At 39.6% G+C, this 17,622-nt stretch overlaps 1 protein-coding gene across 1 annotated transcript; it reads right to left on the bottom strand.

The window, feature by feature from the left end:
* Positions 1-3,153: 3,153 nt before the first annotated feature.
* Positions 3,154-15,625, bottom strand: LOC109417603 (cytochrome P450 4d8-like). Its single transcript, XM_019691655.3, has 5 exons — positions 15,324-15,625; positions 4,386-4,769; positions 3,934-4,322; positions 3,630-3,873; positions 3,154-3,567 (listed from the first exon to the last, which is right to left on the bottom strand). Exons 1-5 carry the CDS (start codon positions 15,481-15,483, stop codon positions 3,227-3,229), a joined length of 1,518 nt encoding a protein of 505 aa, XP_019547200.3. The 5' UTR covers positions 15,484-15,625; the 3' UTR covers positions 3,154-3,226.
* Between the last annotated feature and the right edge of the window lie 1,997 nt (positions 15,626-17,622).

Genomic DNA, 17,622 nt, shown 5'->3' with positions numbered 1-17,622 from the left:
GAGGACCATAGAACACAGTTGAGCATAGAGTCCTTCCCCGGGGCTAGGACGATGATCAGCCGCCCCTAGCATGGGGATCAGACGCCCCCCACCTTCCCTGTCAGCCTATGAGCAAAGTTCCAACCGGGGTTGGTTACCCGATCTTCCCTAAGGTTGCTCATAGTTTCCGGCCGGTACTGTGTGGAGGTAGGGATAGGAGTTGCTGGGCAGAAGCTAGTGGATCACAATGGGATCTGTATTGCGCAGCATACCTAGCTTTTACCGTGCCTCCTCCTAGAATTATTCCGGATGCGGATGTGGATGCTTCTTGAGTTTCTTGCTGGGAATTCTTTTGGAATTTTTGCCAGAATTTATTAAGCCATTCCTAAGGGATTTCTCCAGGAATTTCTCCAAGTATTCCCCCAAAGCTTTTTTTCGGGATTTTGTTCGTAGACTTCACAATGATTTCATCTGGAACCCTAACAGGGATTTCTTAAGAGATTTCTATAGAAATTCCTCCTATGATTATTTTAGGACTTACTCCTGGAATGTTTCCAGGTACTCCTCTAGGGATTCCGCTTGAGATTTCTTCATAGATTGCAATGAGGATTTCTTCAAAAAATACTCCAGAGATTTTTCGGGAACATCCTTTAGAGGTTCTACAGAAATAACTTACGGGAATCCTTCAGGAATTCCTGTGGGATTTCGTCCTGTAACTGAGCAGTTAATTTATCTTGAAATTCTTCCAGAGATTCTTCCAAAAATTCACCTTGAATTTTACCAAGGATTTCTCCATTGATTCCACTGGAATTTTTTCAGAGGTTTGTCCAGGAATTCTTGCACAGAAATACCACCGAAGATTTTTTTTTAGGGGTTTCTCTATGAATTTCTACAGGGATTCCTTTAATATTTGTGTTAACTGTTGTGATGAGCATACTTTCACCGTTTCTGGCGTAATCACTTACAGTATTAAGTGTGTGCCAAGGACACGCCGCGGCGGATGTTTTCGGCTTAGAACACTTATGGAATTTAAGCGGACAGACAGTGGAATCAGTGCCAGCTGTGCTGATCAGTTCCTCTTCTGTCTTCTGTAGATTACATTTTTTGCCAGAAGGCTGTGTTCCAAAAGGGATGTCATGACAAGAAGAAGTTGTAAAAGTTTAAAAAGTTCTGCTGTCAAATGTCAAAATAAAACATTACTTGTACTAGTATACTAAATATTCACTTTTAAAATACAATTTTCCTCTGTCCATTTAACCCACTTCAATAAAAGGCATGATACGTAATAAGTTTAATTTTTTATCTATAAAATAAGTCGAGAAGAATTGAAATTGAATAAGAGATGACAAACAAATCTCCATATCATTTTTCCATGTTTTACTACCCGGGTAGTGGTGAATAACAAAACAATAACTAAAGAATAACATATTCTGTCATCATATCTAAATTTGCAAATCTTTAAATCTTTATGAATAGCCCAGGATGTCACATAAATAACAAAACATGCTATCATTGTAAAACTTGTAATTTGCAAGTTATTATTGAATAGTACAATAACATTATAATAACAAACATCACTATCATATAATCAGTCATAATACCAATACAATAACATCATTTACTATCATATTGAAATATGTTATTATTTTGACATTCTCTTAGCTATTATTATGTTATTACAATGGCAAAATCAGTTATTCTTTAGTTCATATATGACATAGAAGTTTAGTTATCATTTTTGTTATTTTAACTCTTATGTCAAACAAACTAATAGCAGATTTTGCCATTTAAACATTCTATTTTAATGACAGAATTTGCCCTTTATTTGCCATTTCACTCTACCCGGGTAAAATGACCCCAAACTGGAATAACCCCAAACTTGTGGTCGATGACATCAGTAGCAAATTAACCTATTATTTTTTTTTCCTAGAACTTTCAGCTAAGTTTGGCAAACAACAGTTAAAAGCAAATAGAAAATAGGATACAGGAAATGGTCAAAATGTTTGAGATGGGCAAGTTCATCAGCTTCTCAATTTTTACTGTTTGTCAAACTATTATATGTGCATCATTGGAACAAATTTGAACTCGATTGGTCAATCTTTTGCAAAGCTAGAACCGTTCTCTTAAGGCAAATTTTTTTTGGCAACTACTTTTTGAACTGACATACCTCGGAAATCAGTAAACCAAATCGAATGAAACCTTGAACTTCGAGCTCAAAATGGTAAAAATGATGCACATACAGTAGGTTGACAAACAGTCAAAGTTAGAGACTTTTTGATGCATTCTATTGAAAGTTAAAGCTTATTGATCTTTTTGTGAGAGAAAAAAGTTGCCTATTCCAATCATTTTGGACACTCCTGTATATTACCGCTAGCATCTTAGAATTTCGTCGACCCAACTTCCAGCGATTGCCGGGGCCCGTGGCGTAGTGGCTACACGTTTGCTTCATAAACAGATGGTCATGGGTTCGAACCCAGCCCCGGCACTTTCGTCAGTTGCTCTTTCCCCTTGAGAGGAGCTGACACTGATCCTCTTCTGAGCCTTGGATCTGACCCAGATACTTGGACATCGGCGAACGGCAACCCATGATAAACCTCCAATCGGACTTGAAACAGGAACAACCAACAGCCACACATCACCATCCTCGAGCTCATCATTCTACCATGATATGGTAGAAAGTGAAAGCAGCGCAACGGCCACCAGTTCGATGTAGTACAATTAGAAATAGAATCCATTTAGGCGCTGTACAAAAAGTGTATATACAGCTTCCAATTGGAATCGCTCACGCAGTGCTCTTGGACAATAGAGCTGTAAATTAGGTGAAGTGATTGAAGAATAAAAAAAAACTTCCAGCGACTCTGCCGTAGGTAAGTTTAAGTTTAAGTAAGCAACTTCATGTCAAGTTAATTTACTCATATTTTTGAACAAACGTAAGTTGACGGCGATGTATGCCTAAAAAACCGACATGTTTATGAGGTGGTGACTCCAATCTTTTGATCGGGAGTGCCTGTAGTACTGTAGTTCTTATTTTAGGTATTTTACCTCTTATGCAGGGCTTTTTAAGCCATATTATGTATTAGATTTTGCATACCTGAGTAAGGTATTCTAGAACTATATTCCTTAGCTCGGAAGTCGTCGATGAATATTTCGTTAATACAGATAACAAAACTCCAGTTTAAAAATGTCTAAAATTTATTTGCGGAAAATTATCAAAAAGTACACTTCCAAACAACACTCCAAACACAGTTCAACTTCTCGCCACCAGTGTCACCGGGATTCCCCTATCAGGTCGCAGCACCAGATCGCTTTTAACCCTAACCTCCCCCATGGATTCGCCCGGCAGTATGCGGTAGTTCAGCAGTAGCTTGATCAGGGTAACCTTCATCTCCAACATGGCATACCGTTGACCGATACAGTTCCGAGACCCGGCACTAAACGGAATGTAATCGTACGGACCACGCTTGGATTCTGCCGTATCGGAAAAGCGCTCCGGATCGAACTTTTCCGGATCCGGGTACACCTTTGGATTCCGGTGGATGACGTAGATGGGTACTAGGAACTCCTGACCTGCCTTCACGGTTGTTCCATCTGTAATGGTGTTTAAAAAAGAAAATGTCATATATTGACAAAAAATGCTGAATTTCACGTACTCATTTCCATGTCATCCACAGAAGTCCTTCCGATGAATGGCACCGGCGGAAAAAGGCGCATCGATTCCTTTATCACCGTTTCCAGGTAACGGAAATCTTGCAGCGTCTGGAAAGTGAGCTCCACATTGGAGGTGTTTTTCCCCACAATCGATACGATTTCATCGTACAGTTTGTCCTGTATGTGCGGATTCGATGCCAGCTGGTAGATTGCGAAAGAAATTCCACTGGTTGTGGTGTCGTGTCCCTGAAAGTGATAAGACAATTGTTATTTGCCTTCGTTTTAAGGAATAGCAAAATAAATTACCTCGAACATAAACGTGTCTACTTCCTCACGAATATCCTCAATGGAAAGTGGTTTACCCTCAACCGTGACGTTCAGCAGCAAATCCAGGAAGGTCATCTTCCGCTTGGAATACAAATTTTCCTCATTCATATCGAAATCCACCTTTTCAAGTTTCTCCATCTCCAGCTGTCGTCTTCTGGACTCGATAACCGATGTGGTAAACTCGTGCAACTGCTTGATGATCTTGCGCGATTCCCAAGCATGTGGGTGCAAAACGTCGTACAGCAGTGGAGAACCAGCTAGCATACTTATAGATCTAAGCAGAACCAGAACCGACATTCGCTTAACGTTCTGGACGTATCGATTCGTTGGATTCTTCTGGGCGTTCACGCAGGTTCCCATGGATGTTTCTGTAAGTTTTTTTTAGAAAAATTCAAACTGACTGTTGTTCAACCAATAGCGTCGATCCTCACCGCAAATACTATCCAAAGCCATCAGCGTCACATAATCGTAGATATCGAACTCCCCACCTCCAACATGTTTCCTCAAATTGTCCACCATCGTATCCGTTTCCTTGTTAAACACCGTCACAAACTGTTCCAGAATCTTGAAATGGAACGTCGGCGTAATGATCTTCCTCCGTTGGAACCACTTCTCGCCGCTGGAAATGAGCAACCCCTGGCCCAGCCACGGTTCCACAAAGCTGTACAGGAACGATTTCTTCGTTTGCTTCGCCATCAGGACCTTCTCCACGTTTTGGGCACTCGTTACGCTCAGCATGTTCAGATTCAGCACGTTCCACGTCATGATGTCCTGGCCGTGCTTCCAGTGGAAACCGATCATGGTTTCGAAGATGCCTGTGCGAAAGAATGAGATGGGTTTTATGTTTTAAGTCTCCGAGCGGCCTTTGTGTTCAGAAAATTCAATCTTTAAAACCAAACGGAAAATCCGCAAGATCAGCGATCATTTTGTATTATTTTCGAACTTTGAGCTTGAGCTGCATTGACCGTCCGTAATTGCTTCTCCAGTATTGCAAGATCAGCTACACTCACACAAAACATCAATGAGATGGCTGCTTGGGACTAACAGCCCGAGCAGAGTCTAACAACAAAATGATAGCAAATCGAAAACTCGATTTTTATTCAACAGCAAATTGATATCACATTTTGATATCAGTTGGTCTTGACTAAATTTGATTTAAAACTTAGATTTCGTTTTGCTGTCACTTCAAACTATTTAAAAAAAATAAGTTTTTAAGTTATTTCATAGCGTCTAGGCAATCTTGTATAATAGCTTCAAGAATATACCATTAGTGTAGTTATCTTATGGCATTTAAGATTTGATATCAATCGAAAAACCCCTATATTTAACGATTTTTTTTCCATTTTTTCGTACTGATAGCAAAAACAGTTATCAATTTGCTATCACTGATAGCAGGAATTGCTACGGAAACAGTTTCTCCTCCCATTTTTGATGTTTTAACCGTTAAAACGACCAAAACGACAACAACATGAGTTATCAAAATTTGCAATATCACAACATAAAAAATTTGTTTTCAATTTGCTGTCAGACTTTGCTCGGGAGGTGTCTTCAGTGTATGAGTGTTGGCGATCTTCTGTTTTTCGGCGAGAATTGCGCATGTTACTTTATGTGATGATTGCAATTTCTTGCCCACGGCAGACTATATAATCCAACACTGAAAAAGATTACCCCAAGGATTTCTCCAGGGATTCCCTCAGGAACTCCTCCTGGGATTTGGCGAGGAATTTATCCTAGGATTTATTCATGAACTCTTCCAGGGCTTCGTCCAGGATTTGCTCAAGTAATTCCACCAGGAATTTCTGGAGTAATTTTCGGCTGAATATTTGGAGCAATCTTTGGAAGAGAAATTCCAATGAAATTCCAGGAGAAATCTCGGTGGAATTCCTGGATGAATCTCAGAGGGACCTCTTGAAGAATTTCTGGAAAAACCCGAAGGATTGTTTGAAATAATCTCTGGAGGAATTCCTGGTAAAATTTCCTGAGAAATTCTTGGAAGAATTCCAGAATAAATTCCTGAACGAATTCGTGGAGGAATTTATTAAGGAATTGTTGAAGGAATACCTGGATGAATTCCTGGAGAAATCTCTGGGGCATCTTGAGAGGAGCTCCTTGTCGAATTATTGAACGATTTTTTTAGAAGAATCTCTGGAGGAAAGCCTGGTGGAATTCCTGGAGAAGTCTCTGGAGAATAAGTGAAGGAATTCATAGAAGAATCCCTGAAGAAATTGCTAGGGGAACTCCAAAAGGAATCTCTGGTGGAATTTCTGGGGGAGTCCTTGCAGGAGTTATTGGAGGAAATTCTGTTAGAATTTCTGGAGGGATCCTCAGATAATTTCCTGGAGGAGTTTCTGGAGCAATAACTGCAGAAATACCTGAAGAAATTCCTGGAGTAATCTCTGAATGAATTTCTGAAGGAAATCCTAGATCAATTGCTGGAAAAATTCCTGGAAGAAAATCACACGAACACGTTTGATGCTTAGAGTGAGCTATTCGTTTTTTGAAGAAAGTACAACACTAGACAACTAGCATGTAATGCCCAGTGGCACAGCCGAAAACTTCTCCTGATAGCTACGGCGGGAATCGAATCCGCGCTCCTCAACACGATGTGACGAAGTGCTTGGTGGCACTAGCCGCACGTTCACGAAGCCACATTCTTTCAGGTATTCCTGGGGTAACTCTTGAAGGAATTCCTGAAGAAATCTCTAGAGCAATTCCTCAAGAAATCTCTAAAGGAATCCCTTGAACAATTCCAGAAGTAATCTGTTAAGGAATCCCTGGTAGGATTCCTGGAGGAGTTCCTGGTAGGATTCCTGGAGGAGTTTCTGGTGAAATCCGTTTTGGAATTCCAGAAAAAATATATGGTGATTGATGAATATCTCGTAGAAATTCTTGGAGGGATCTCTTGAGTAATTATTGAAGGGATCCCTATAGGCATCCCTGGAGGAATTTCTGGAGAAAGTCCTAAAAAAGCTTTGAAGATATTTCTGGAGAAATCCTTGAAGAACTCCTTGGAGGGATGCTTGAATGTTTTTTCTAAAGAAATCTTTGATAAAATTTTTGGAGGAATTTGTACGGGAATTTCTTGAAGAATCTATGGAGGAATTCCTAAATAAATCTCGGGTGGAAATTTTGCAAGAATCCCTGGAGGAATCTCTGATGGAATTTAACAGGAATCTCTGCCTTGAGGAATCCCTAGAAAAAAAAATTCTGGAAGAATCTCTGGAGGAATTTCTGACGCAGTTCTTGGAAGGATTCCTGGAAGAATTTCTGGAGAAATTCCAAGAGAAATCTCTGGAGGAATCTCTGGAGAAATTCCTGAAGCAATCTCTTCTTGGAAGAGTTCCTGGAGGAATCTCTGGTGAAATTCCTGCAGGAATACGTGGAGGAATGGGTGGAGAAATCTCAGAGTAATCTCAGGTAATCTGTATGAATTTCTGGAGGGATTTCTGAAGGGATCTCTAGGGCTAGGGGAATTCCGTGAAAGATTCCATGGATGAATTTCTGGAAAATTGCCTTGAGGGATCCTTGGTGGATTTCCTTAAGGAGTCTCTGGAGGAATTCCTGCAAAAACCCTTGAGGAATAAATGCAGGAAAATCTGGATGAATTGATAAAGGAATCGCAGAAGGAATTCCTGAAAGAATCCCTAATGGATTGTTTGGAGGAATTCTTGGAGAAATTCCTAGAGGAATCAGAGGGAAGGATTCATTGGTGAATTCCCTGATGTGATCCTTGCAAGCTTTCCTGAAAGAATTTTTTGAACGATTTCCTGAAGGAACCTCTGGACAATTTGCTGAAGGCCTACCCGAAGGAATTCTTGGAAGAATACATGTAGGCAAATCTGGAGGAATTTTGAAAGAAACCTCTGGAGAAATTCCTAAAAGTCTCCCTCTATAGGAATTCTTGGAGTAATCCCTGGAGGAATTCCTGGCGAAATATTTTGAGAAATGCCTGGGAAAATTCCTGGAAGGATTTCTGGAGGGATTGCAGGAATAATCCGTTTTGGAATTCCAGGAGGAGCATTTAGTTTAAATTCTTGTCAGAATCCCTGGAAAAATTTCTCGAGGAATTCCTGAAGTATTCTTTGAAGGAATTTCTGGGGTAGTCCAGGCAAGAATCCTTATCCTAGGATACTCTAGAGAGATACTTGGATGATTCCCTGGAAGAATTGCTACAGGTATCTGTGAAGAAATTCCTGGGGGAAGTACTTGAGAATTCTTTGGAGGAATTCCTGAAGGAATTTCTGAGGGAATTTCATGATGAATCTTTAGAGGAAATTCTAAAGGAATCTCTTAAGGAATTCCTGCAAGAATCCCTGAAGGAATCTCTGAAAGGATTTTCACAGGAATCAATAAAGAAAAGTCCAGAGGAATCTCTGGAAAAAAAATTGGAGAAATCTCGAGAGGAATCCCTGTCGGAGTCCTTGGAAGGATTCCTGGAAGAATCTCTGAAGTAATTCCAAGAGAAATCTCTGCAGCAATCTCTGGACGAATTCCTAAGAAATTCCTGAAGGAATCTCTAAAGAAATCCTGGAGAAATCTCTGGTGAAATTCATGCAGGAATACTTAGAGGAATGAATGGAGGAATCTTAGAGCAATTCCTGGAGCAAATCTGAAGCCATTTCTGAGGGGTAATTCCTAGAGGAATCTCGAAAGGAATTCCTGGAGAAATTTTTTGGTGGATTCTCTTCGGGAAACCTAGAGGAAACTTATGAAAGATTCATTGGACGAAATTCTGGAAGGATCCTTGTTAAATTTTCTGAAGGAATTCCTGGATGAATGCGTTGAAAAACCTCTGGAAGAATACATGCAGAAAAATCTGGAGGAATTTCAGAAGAAATTCCTGAAAGCATTCCTGGAGAAATGCCTTAAAGGAATCTCTATAGTAATTTTTGGAAGAATTCCTGGAGAAATTCCTAGAGAAACCTCTAAAGGAATCTCTGGAAAAACTGCTGGAGAAATCTTTGGAAGAATCCCTGGGGGATTCCCTGGAGGAAAAAATGCAGGAAACGCTGAAGGAATTTCTGAAGAAGTCCTTGGAAGAATTCCTGAAGGTATAACCCAAGCAACACACTTGTTATAATAGAGTTACGACAGCGCAAGTTTTGGTTGTATAGAAGTTTATTTTACGTAATTCTAACATTGTGTTGAAATAACGTAAAACAAACTTCTATTCAACCAAAACTTGCGCTGTCGTTACTTTTATATAACATGTGTGTTGCTTGGGAAGTTGTCCTCGAAACTGGTTCCTCCGTGTCACATTCCTGTGTCATTTATCAATAATGCTTTTCCTGACCAATTTGTATGATAAACCATAAAAATAGAGCCAGCACATAGTTTGATCGAGTGATCAAGGTTTTCTCTATACTGAAAAAAGGTGAGCTAAAACATCCTTATGCCGGAAATATTCCCATAAATTTTTCTTGAGGAATTCTTAAAAACTTGTCCAAAAAATGGCTGAAAGAAATGCTAAAAGTAAAAAATGTAAAATTCCTGGAAAAAAATGAATTACCGAATAAAATCTTTAAGAATCTCGGGAGAAATTGCGGGAGGGTCTCCTAAATATGCAAGAGAAGTTCCTGAAAAATACAGGAGCGTACCTGAACAAATTTCCTGAAAAATTCCTATGGAATTTCCGTAGGACTTGCCTAATGAATTTCCTGAAGAATTTGAATGAGAAATTGATGAGGGAATCATGAACAAATTTTTCAATAAACTTTTGAAGGACTTCTTGGAGGAAGCTATGGAAAATTGACGAAAAATGCCTACAGAAATGGTCGGAAAATTTGCTCAAAATCTACCGGACGAGCACCGATGAACATCTGATGAATTGCCCTAAGGAATTCCTAGAATTACCATTTTGAGGAATTCATGATCGATTTGTCGAATTTCTTGAAGTTTTCAATGATTTGGCAAAACTCTGGAAGAATGTTGGCGGAATTTCTGGGAACCTATAAATAATGTTTTTACATTTTGTAAAATTTCCCAGCAAACGGAAGTAATGTGCAATTGGCTTCTTGAACGGTGTTGCGATAATTTCATAGTCTGAAATTGCACGTTAAACTGAGCCAAATTTCAATTTTTCATGATGTTTGGTGCCCAGGAACCAGAGATGGAATCCACCTCAGAGCAAAACAAGAGAACAAAAAATCTGCACCACGCTCCCGCGTCCAATGCTAGAGCGGCTTCTCTCGGTTTCTTTCACCTTCCTGCTTGCAACTTGTGACACCGAAACATGTGCGGATTTGTTTGCATAAAAAAGTGCGTTTACTCAAAATTGAGGCACTTTGTGCACCGGGAGTTAACATAAATTTGCTTATGCTCAAAAATCAATAATTAACAAGCGTACAAGTATTTATGTATGCAATTGTGTCATGCCATGCGAACGAAACGATCATACCGCGTAAAACGCCGGTGAAATTGTCGATCAACTTTGCGGGAGCCTCAAAAATGATGCACAAAAATGTTTCTCTTTGTGCTGATTTTTTGTGGTTCGATGTTTCTCTTTGTTTTCTCATGCTTCCTCCTTGCGCTACGCTCCCGCACAAACGATAGCGGTGGGAGCGGACAAAGATAAAGAGAACAAAAACATGCATTTGAGGCACATGGCGGGAGAAAATGACAAGCCTGCCAGGAACCATGTTGGAGCTATTTGTTGAATCAACCCTCGTCGGATTTTGTACTGGGTGGAGCTGTCAAGCAGTTGCCTAGCTATCAAAAGGTCATTTGAAAAATTCTCTTTCAAATTAATTTAGGCATCAAAATGAACTTCTAAGGGTTTGAAAAAAAAATCAGGAAAAAAGTGTTCGGGAAGGCGAGAAAAACAGGAAAACCTGAAATTACGTTTTAAGGTGAATCTAGACGCTGTGTTATTTTTCCTATCTTCTCTCTTTCTAACAATTTGCCTCGCGATTTACCATCTTAGTAGCAACAGAGCAATGGCGGATATTTCTTCGACCGTCCCGTTCGCCATTAAGTGGCAATTTTCTATGGAACTGGATATACCATTCCAGGGATATTCTGGATTATGCTGGGATCATGGGGTTACTAAAAAGACTAAAAGTGATTATTTCGTGTGTTATTGTGTTAGAACAACCCAAGTAACATCTTCAGAGCTGGTTGGATTTGTTTAGGTTATATGAGGGATTTATAACGGCCATCAGCAATGCCATCGCTAGACGTTTTATTGATCACTAGAAGAACTCTACAAAACTTTTTTTTAAATTTTAATACAACTTATCAACGCGCCAGCTTAATTGATTTATGAACGGTTTTATTGCGGTTATCAAAAGTTTATTAAATTACATCGCAGAAGAGTAATCAGTGCATGGATAACAATGAACAGTTGCTCTGTGTTGTATAAGGCGGCCAAAAAATAAATCCAACCTTAAAATGACTAAAATGCATCAGTTCATTCACTATTAATTTATTCACAGTACGCCTTTTCAAAAATCAATCTTTAAAAAATGTACTTACAGTAGAATTCATTGAATCGGACGGATTACGTTCCAATATTCCAAAATATATTTTTAGCCATCCATTTTCAACCATTGTACAGCGTCCATCATGATCGACAAGAACGCCACCTCTTATATAATAATGGAAACTGTAGATTGGGTTATTGCAAACTTAATGTGGTAATGAAATTACCAACTCCACTTATTGAGGTTATGACGAAGAGAAATTAGATTTTTGCTGACGACATCTTTTTCTGTGGAGCTGGCGGCTGCTATCTTGCAATAAGGAAGTTTTTTCCAGCACATTTCGATGAATTTCATAAAATAGTACATACCTGATACAAGCAAAAGCACAGAAACAATCGTGAAAGTAGTTTTCGGAAGTGTGGGAGGAAAATTGGTCACTTCACTTTTTCCTCGAATCTGATTGTTTTTTTTTTCAAAAATTCAAATGTTAGCTAGGCGTACTTATTTTCTGCGGCTGAAAACCCCCTATTCACACTTAAACTAATTCCGCACATATTCTCTCCTGCACAAACCGTAACCGAGTCCCTAACATTTATGAATATTTACTTGTGATAAACGATGTACTCAGAATCCATGATGAAGGCTATGCTTACGGTATTGTTTTCCTTCTCTCACCAGTGCGAAAAAATACTAGCTGTCAAAATTGTTCGAGCTAAAAATTAACAACATGCTCGTTTTATTGTGGACTTATTGCTGCTTTCAATGCAGCTTTGAAAACTCCTATAAATGTGGTCCACTTGGTCGGAAGGCGTTCTTATAGCGGTTGTCAGAAGGTTATGGTGGAATAGTTAGTTTTCTTAGCAGTTTTATTAAATTGGTCCATAGAAACGCTTATAGAGCATTATAAAGCTAAAAATGTTACTTGGGTGCATCTTATCCCACTGTTTTGGTGCATACTGCCTTGGACCATCTCTGCGCTTAAACACTTCTTGTAAAACACTTTTTCATGTTAAACACACTGAGTTTGTGTAATAACTAGTAAATTAGGAAGTAGGGAAAATTGATGAAATTCGTAATTTACCAATTATACTCAATATTTCATGATTCGTAGAAAATCGTGTATGAACGAAAGTTGACAATTTGGACCACCGTACCCTACGTCAGCTGCGTGGATTCCAGGTGTAACGTGATAAATCACTGCACAGAACTATTGTATGTTGATTTTGAACTCGTTCTGAATACTGGATGTTGAGAGAAGTTGATCGGAGAGCCATAAGAGTCTTCCAACGTAAAGAGCTGCGAACAATACTCGACAGCTAACTAGAGGACGGCATCTGGCGACGTCGCTGGAACTACAAATTGTATCAAATATCCCAAGCAAGCAAAAGTTCGGATAAAACAGAATGTTTGGGCTTAATTAGCTATTCGAAGGAGGTTGAATAGCGTTCTATACAGCTCACTTTTTAAGTACTTGATTTCACAAAAAGTACACTTGTACCACTGAAAGGAAAGCTATGTAGCTTAAAAATAGTCTTCGATAAAATAAAAAAAAAGGCGTTTAGTCCTCAAAAGTATTTTTTTATTGAGAGACATTAGCATATGAGGAATCCCAATTGACTTATACCTTGAAATACATTTTTGATGTTTTTTACTTTCTGAGACTTGAACTCGGGTTCTCCTCGTTGAAAGCCAGCGCCTAACCACTCCATGTTTGGGTTGTTAAGCACTGAGGGATTTTACTCAATGTGCTGATATCATTTATTAGTGCTCAATCAGATTCGCGTGTGAACTTTTTCTGAACTTGAAATACTCTGTGAAACAAACTTTTTGAAGCTGAAAGTTCGGAAGAAGTTTACGTGGAACTTCTTGTGAACTTACACAGTTTGACATTTTCAGTTTGTTTTGGTTCGCAGTTTAGGCAAGTGCAAAGCAATAAATTTGTGCCAGTGTCGGTATTAAATTCGGAAAAGATTATAAGTTTTCATTGACTACGATCGTGTCGATCACCAGTGTACTGGCGCGACAAATGAGACGGGATGGAAAACATCCAAATTGGAAGACTTTTACCGCAGCCGAAAAAAAAACTCCGACGGAACACTGGGTGGAACAGTTGCTCGCTGCAAGGACAGCCTTTTTGAGCCACACAATACGGATTCTATGTGTGGATTTCAAGTAAGTACGTTGAAATATAATAGTGAAACAAACTGTACTTGTGAAATTAACACAAGCTCTGGCTGCTGAGCTCGATTACCGAGTGATTTAAGGACACGGTATTTGGAGTACATTGCTCAAAATTTCTAGAGCACCGTTTTTTAGAACCGTTGAACGGATTTGGATGAAAATGCATCACGCTGTTGACAACCACTGAACAATTAGCGTGATGCATTTTCATCCAAATCTGTTCAACGGTTCTAAAAAACGGTGCTCTAAAAATTTTGAGCTTTGTACTCCAAATACCTTGTCCTTAATTGAATGTGAACTTCTTCCGAGATCCGCTGTCTCCGAAGTTCATGTGAGGTTCACTTTAGGTACGGTAAATATTTATCCTAACTTTGAGTATTAAGTTCAAAACAAGTTCAAAAAAAGTTCGTAACGGAACATTTTAAGTTGTTGTTAAACAACATGAGTTCGGTTAAAATTTGGTTGAACTCTGCCCAAAGTTCATAGTAAGTTTTTTTCTGACCCTTTTTTCAACTTCAATGTCGTTTTGAAGAGAAGTCAAGGGTGTACTTCTAAGTTCACAAACAATACATGAGTAACTTTTTGGAGAATCAATTTCAACGAAACTGAAATTGAACCAAACTTGAACTTCTGAGTTCGTTCTTCAAGTGGAATCCGAACTTTTGGTTGCTTGGGATATAAAGAGATGAATATAGTGATTCGCATAAATCACGGTGGGCAACTGTGCAGTGGGCACGTAGTAGGGATGTAGTACCGGTAGTACCGGTACCGAAAATCCCGGTATTACCGAGCAATTTTTGGTACCGAAATACCGGTACTGACTGAACGTTGGTACCGGTACTTTCGCTACTGGGAAATCTCTCCCGAAGTATAGGAATTCGGTCTTTAGTTTAACCAATATGCAATAGAAATAAACAAAAACATTTAAATCCAAGTACTATGACAAACAAACGTTTCATATATGAAACCTTTCTGGAAATCCAGGATAATCATAGCAATAATTGGTTTTTGGAACGTCGAATGTTAGAAATGTATTTACTTGCTTTGAATTGAACTTGTTAGATTAGAGTTTCATGTTTTTCTTCAGTACTTAAGAAGGAATTAGGGAAAAATAAGTTCAATCTTCTTCTATTTATATACATAGTAGCTATTTATCTGATTTTGCTATGTTAGTTGTTCCTGTTTTGTTTTAGACTGGCTGAGGTACTGCCTGTGAAACTGGTCAGAAGCTAAATAATAGCTCTAAAAACAGTTTCATGCAATTTCTTCTATGTTTTATCTATTAATATTTTTGTTCTGTTTATAGTTTCATGGTTTGATTTTATGACATCCCTGAACACCGGAATTCTCAAATGTCTGGTAAATGGCAGATTTTATTGTACAAAATAGCTAACTGTTCATTTCAGTGAAATTTTGTCCAGTACCGGTATTTTACCGATACTACCGGTACTGTGAGCCTCAGTACCGAAATACCGGTACTCACCAAAAGTGGTCGGTACTGCGACCCCTAGCACGTAGTTCGTATGCCGAAGAAACGACCAGCTTAACACATTCAGCAGAAAACCAGAAAGGGACCATGGGCTTCGTGGTAGGCCGCAAAAACGTTGGCTTTTTGCGGTTGAGGAAGACTGGGAGTGATTGGCCTAGAACCGAGATCAGTGGAGTCGATTGCTTACATTCGGCGTAGGCTCACCGCTACGACTTGTAGCCCATCAAGTATCAATTAAGTAATCTCATTTTATAAATATTTTTATTATCACAACAAACCTGGCAGATCCTTATTCAAAAACTCCAACACATTCCCCAGCAAAAAGTTCGGCTTGGGCCCACTAAAGTGGGCCGCCATTCGATTCAAAGCCCTCCGCGTCACATAGAAGTTTACCACCAGATAGAGCAATGCTCCCACTACGATCGTCAAGAACAACATTCCGCCCCGTATGCAAACAAAATCACATCGAACACTCGAAACTCAACCGCCAAACTGATTCCCCGGTTTATATTGTACCGTGAAGAAGTGGTTCATTTCGGAATGCTCCACCGGTGATATCGATAAGCTACGGGTGAAATGGTCTTGGATTAATCGCCACCGCAACAAACGAGATAAGATGGGCTTGCGGTGATAACTCGACACCACCAGCGGTTCTTGGGCTGCCTAAACGCGCGCACAACACACGTCGACGTGTCTTATCAAATGGCATCATAGTTCAAGAAACGTGCAATTCACGATTAGTTTCACATTTTTTATTTTGATGCAAATTTTGTGACTGTCTTATGAAATGAGACTGGGAATCAATAATTCGTGTAATATTTTATTAAGGAACCTAAATGTAATTTAGAATCTATTGATTCTTCCTAAATGAAGGTTCATTCGAGTGTACCAATAAGTATTAGCGTGGTTCAAAAAATCGTTTTTGCTCCACACCGCTTATTCGATTCATAATCAGATTCTATGCCTTCTCCCAAAATTTGAGCTCATTTGGTTAAAAATTCAGACTGCACAAGCCCTTCAAAGTGTGTATGGGAATTACTATGGGAAAACGATGTTTTTCATTCAATCGACCGTAGTATATCGCCAAGTGCCCTAAAGTGTTAGTTGAATCTTAGTACTCCTATCAGCTACAACTTTGCTGAAAACCGCATTCAAATCGGACGCTTCATTAATTAGCTACCGATTTTTATCCAAAATCAAAATCTTCACTCATGATGGTTAAAGTATTCGATGGGCATCACTGCATTTTGCAGTGAAACATAGTAGCCATGATTTCAGTGTACTATCTTTGGCGCCATATGCTGCAATGTTGACTGCTGGGAAGCTGGAGGATCACTGTTAAAGTTTGTCCAGTTGGGTAGAAATCGATAACTAATTAATGAGGCGTCCGATTTGAATGCGGTCTTCGGCAAAGTTGTAGCTGATAGATTAGCCTAGGAGTACTAAGTGTTTACTAACCTCTAGGGCACTTGGGAAAATGCTATGGTCGATTGAATGAAAAACATCGTTTTCCCATAGTAATTTCCATACAAACTTTGGGAGAAGGCATAGAATCTGGCTACTAATCGAATAAGCGGTGTGGAGCAAAAACGATTTTTTGAACCACGCTAATAAGTATCCTACATCGAAGGATAGCTGTTATCATAAAAGTAATCATCAGCTTCAGGAAAGTAGACCGTTCATCATACGATATTATCTCTTCCGAACCTATTTCCTCTACATTCCCTATCCCAAAAATTCGTTTGCAACCAGCCCACATCGTTCGAAAACAAGCTTCTCCAACCGCAAACTCTGATTAACATCGTTGTATATGAAGTGTAGCAAAAATCCATCCTCGGCAGCATCGGCCACAACATCTCTGACGTCATTCGAGAAGCATCATCTCGTTCATCGCTTGGACCAAGGAGAAACTTTTTCCTCTCGACGAGCACGTCTTGGCTTTGTCCTCGTCGCGTCATCATCTTTGCCTCCCCACCCTGCCGTGGCGTCACCGTTTTGAGCGACACTTTGAAATCCAAAAGCTGAAACCCGCCTCAGATCTCGGCCCAGAATCGTATCTACCGAACATATAGCTAGTGAAACAGTCTTCGAGCCGGCTTAATTTGAAATTCTATGAATGAAGCCTTCGCGCACATGTTCCACTCACTGCTGGCGTATGACGTGTGACTGTGGGAAAAGCCAAATTGGAAAAAAGTTAGAATCCTTCGTTGATGATACCGTTCTCATCGCTACAATGCCATGCCAGGACTCAACGTTGGACCCCAGTATGGAGCACATCATCTCAAGACGTTCAGCGGTACCATTATGACGTGCCGTACCCTGCTCGGAAGGTTGTACCGACGAACATTCATTCTTCCGCATGCATGGTTTGCTTTCCAAAGCTGGCTGCCCATTCCATGTATCTCCTCACTGCGCTGACTGTCGGCTCCATTATCCATTATTCATACATGTTGTCGGGTAGTGGAATAATCCGATTCTATCGGAGGAATAACATGCAGGAGTATTTGCTGCTGCAACTTCTTCTTCTAGGTGGCTTTACGATTTCACAGGTACAAGGTCTGCATCCTACACTTAGAC

Source organism: Aedes albopictus, chromosome 2 (assembly GCF_035046485.1).
Source record: "Aedes albopictus strain Foshan chromosome 2, AalbF5, whole genome shotgun sequence".
NCBI classification, from domain to species: Eukaryota; Metazoa; Arthropoda; class Insecta; order Diptera; family Culicidae; genus Aedes; species Aedes albopictus.
This window is presented reverse-complemented; position numbering and strand designations above follow the sequence as displayed.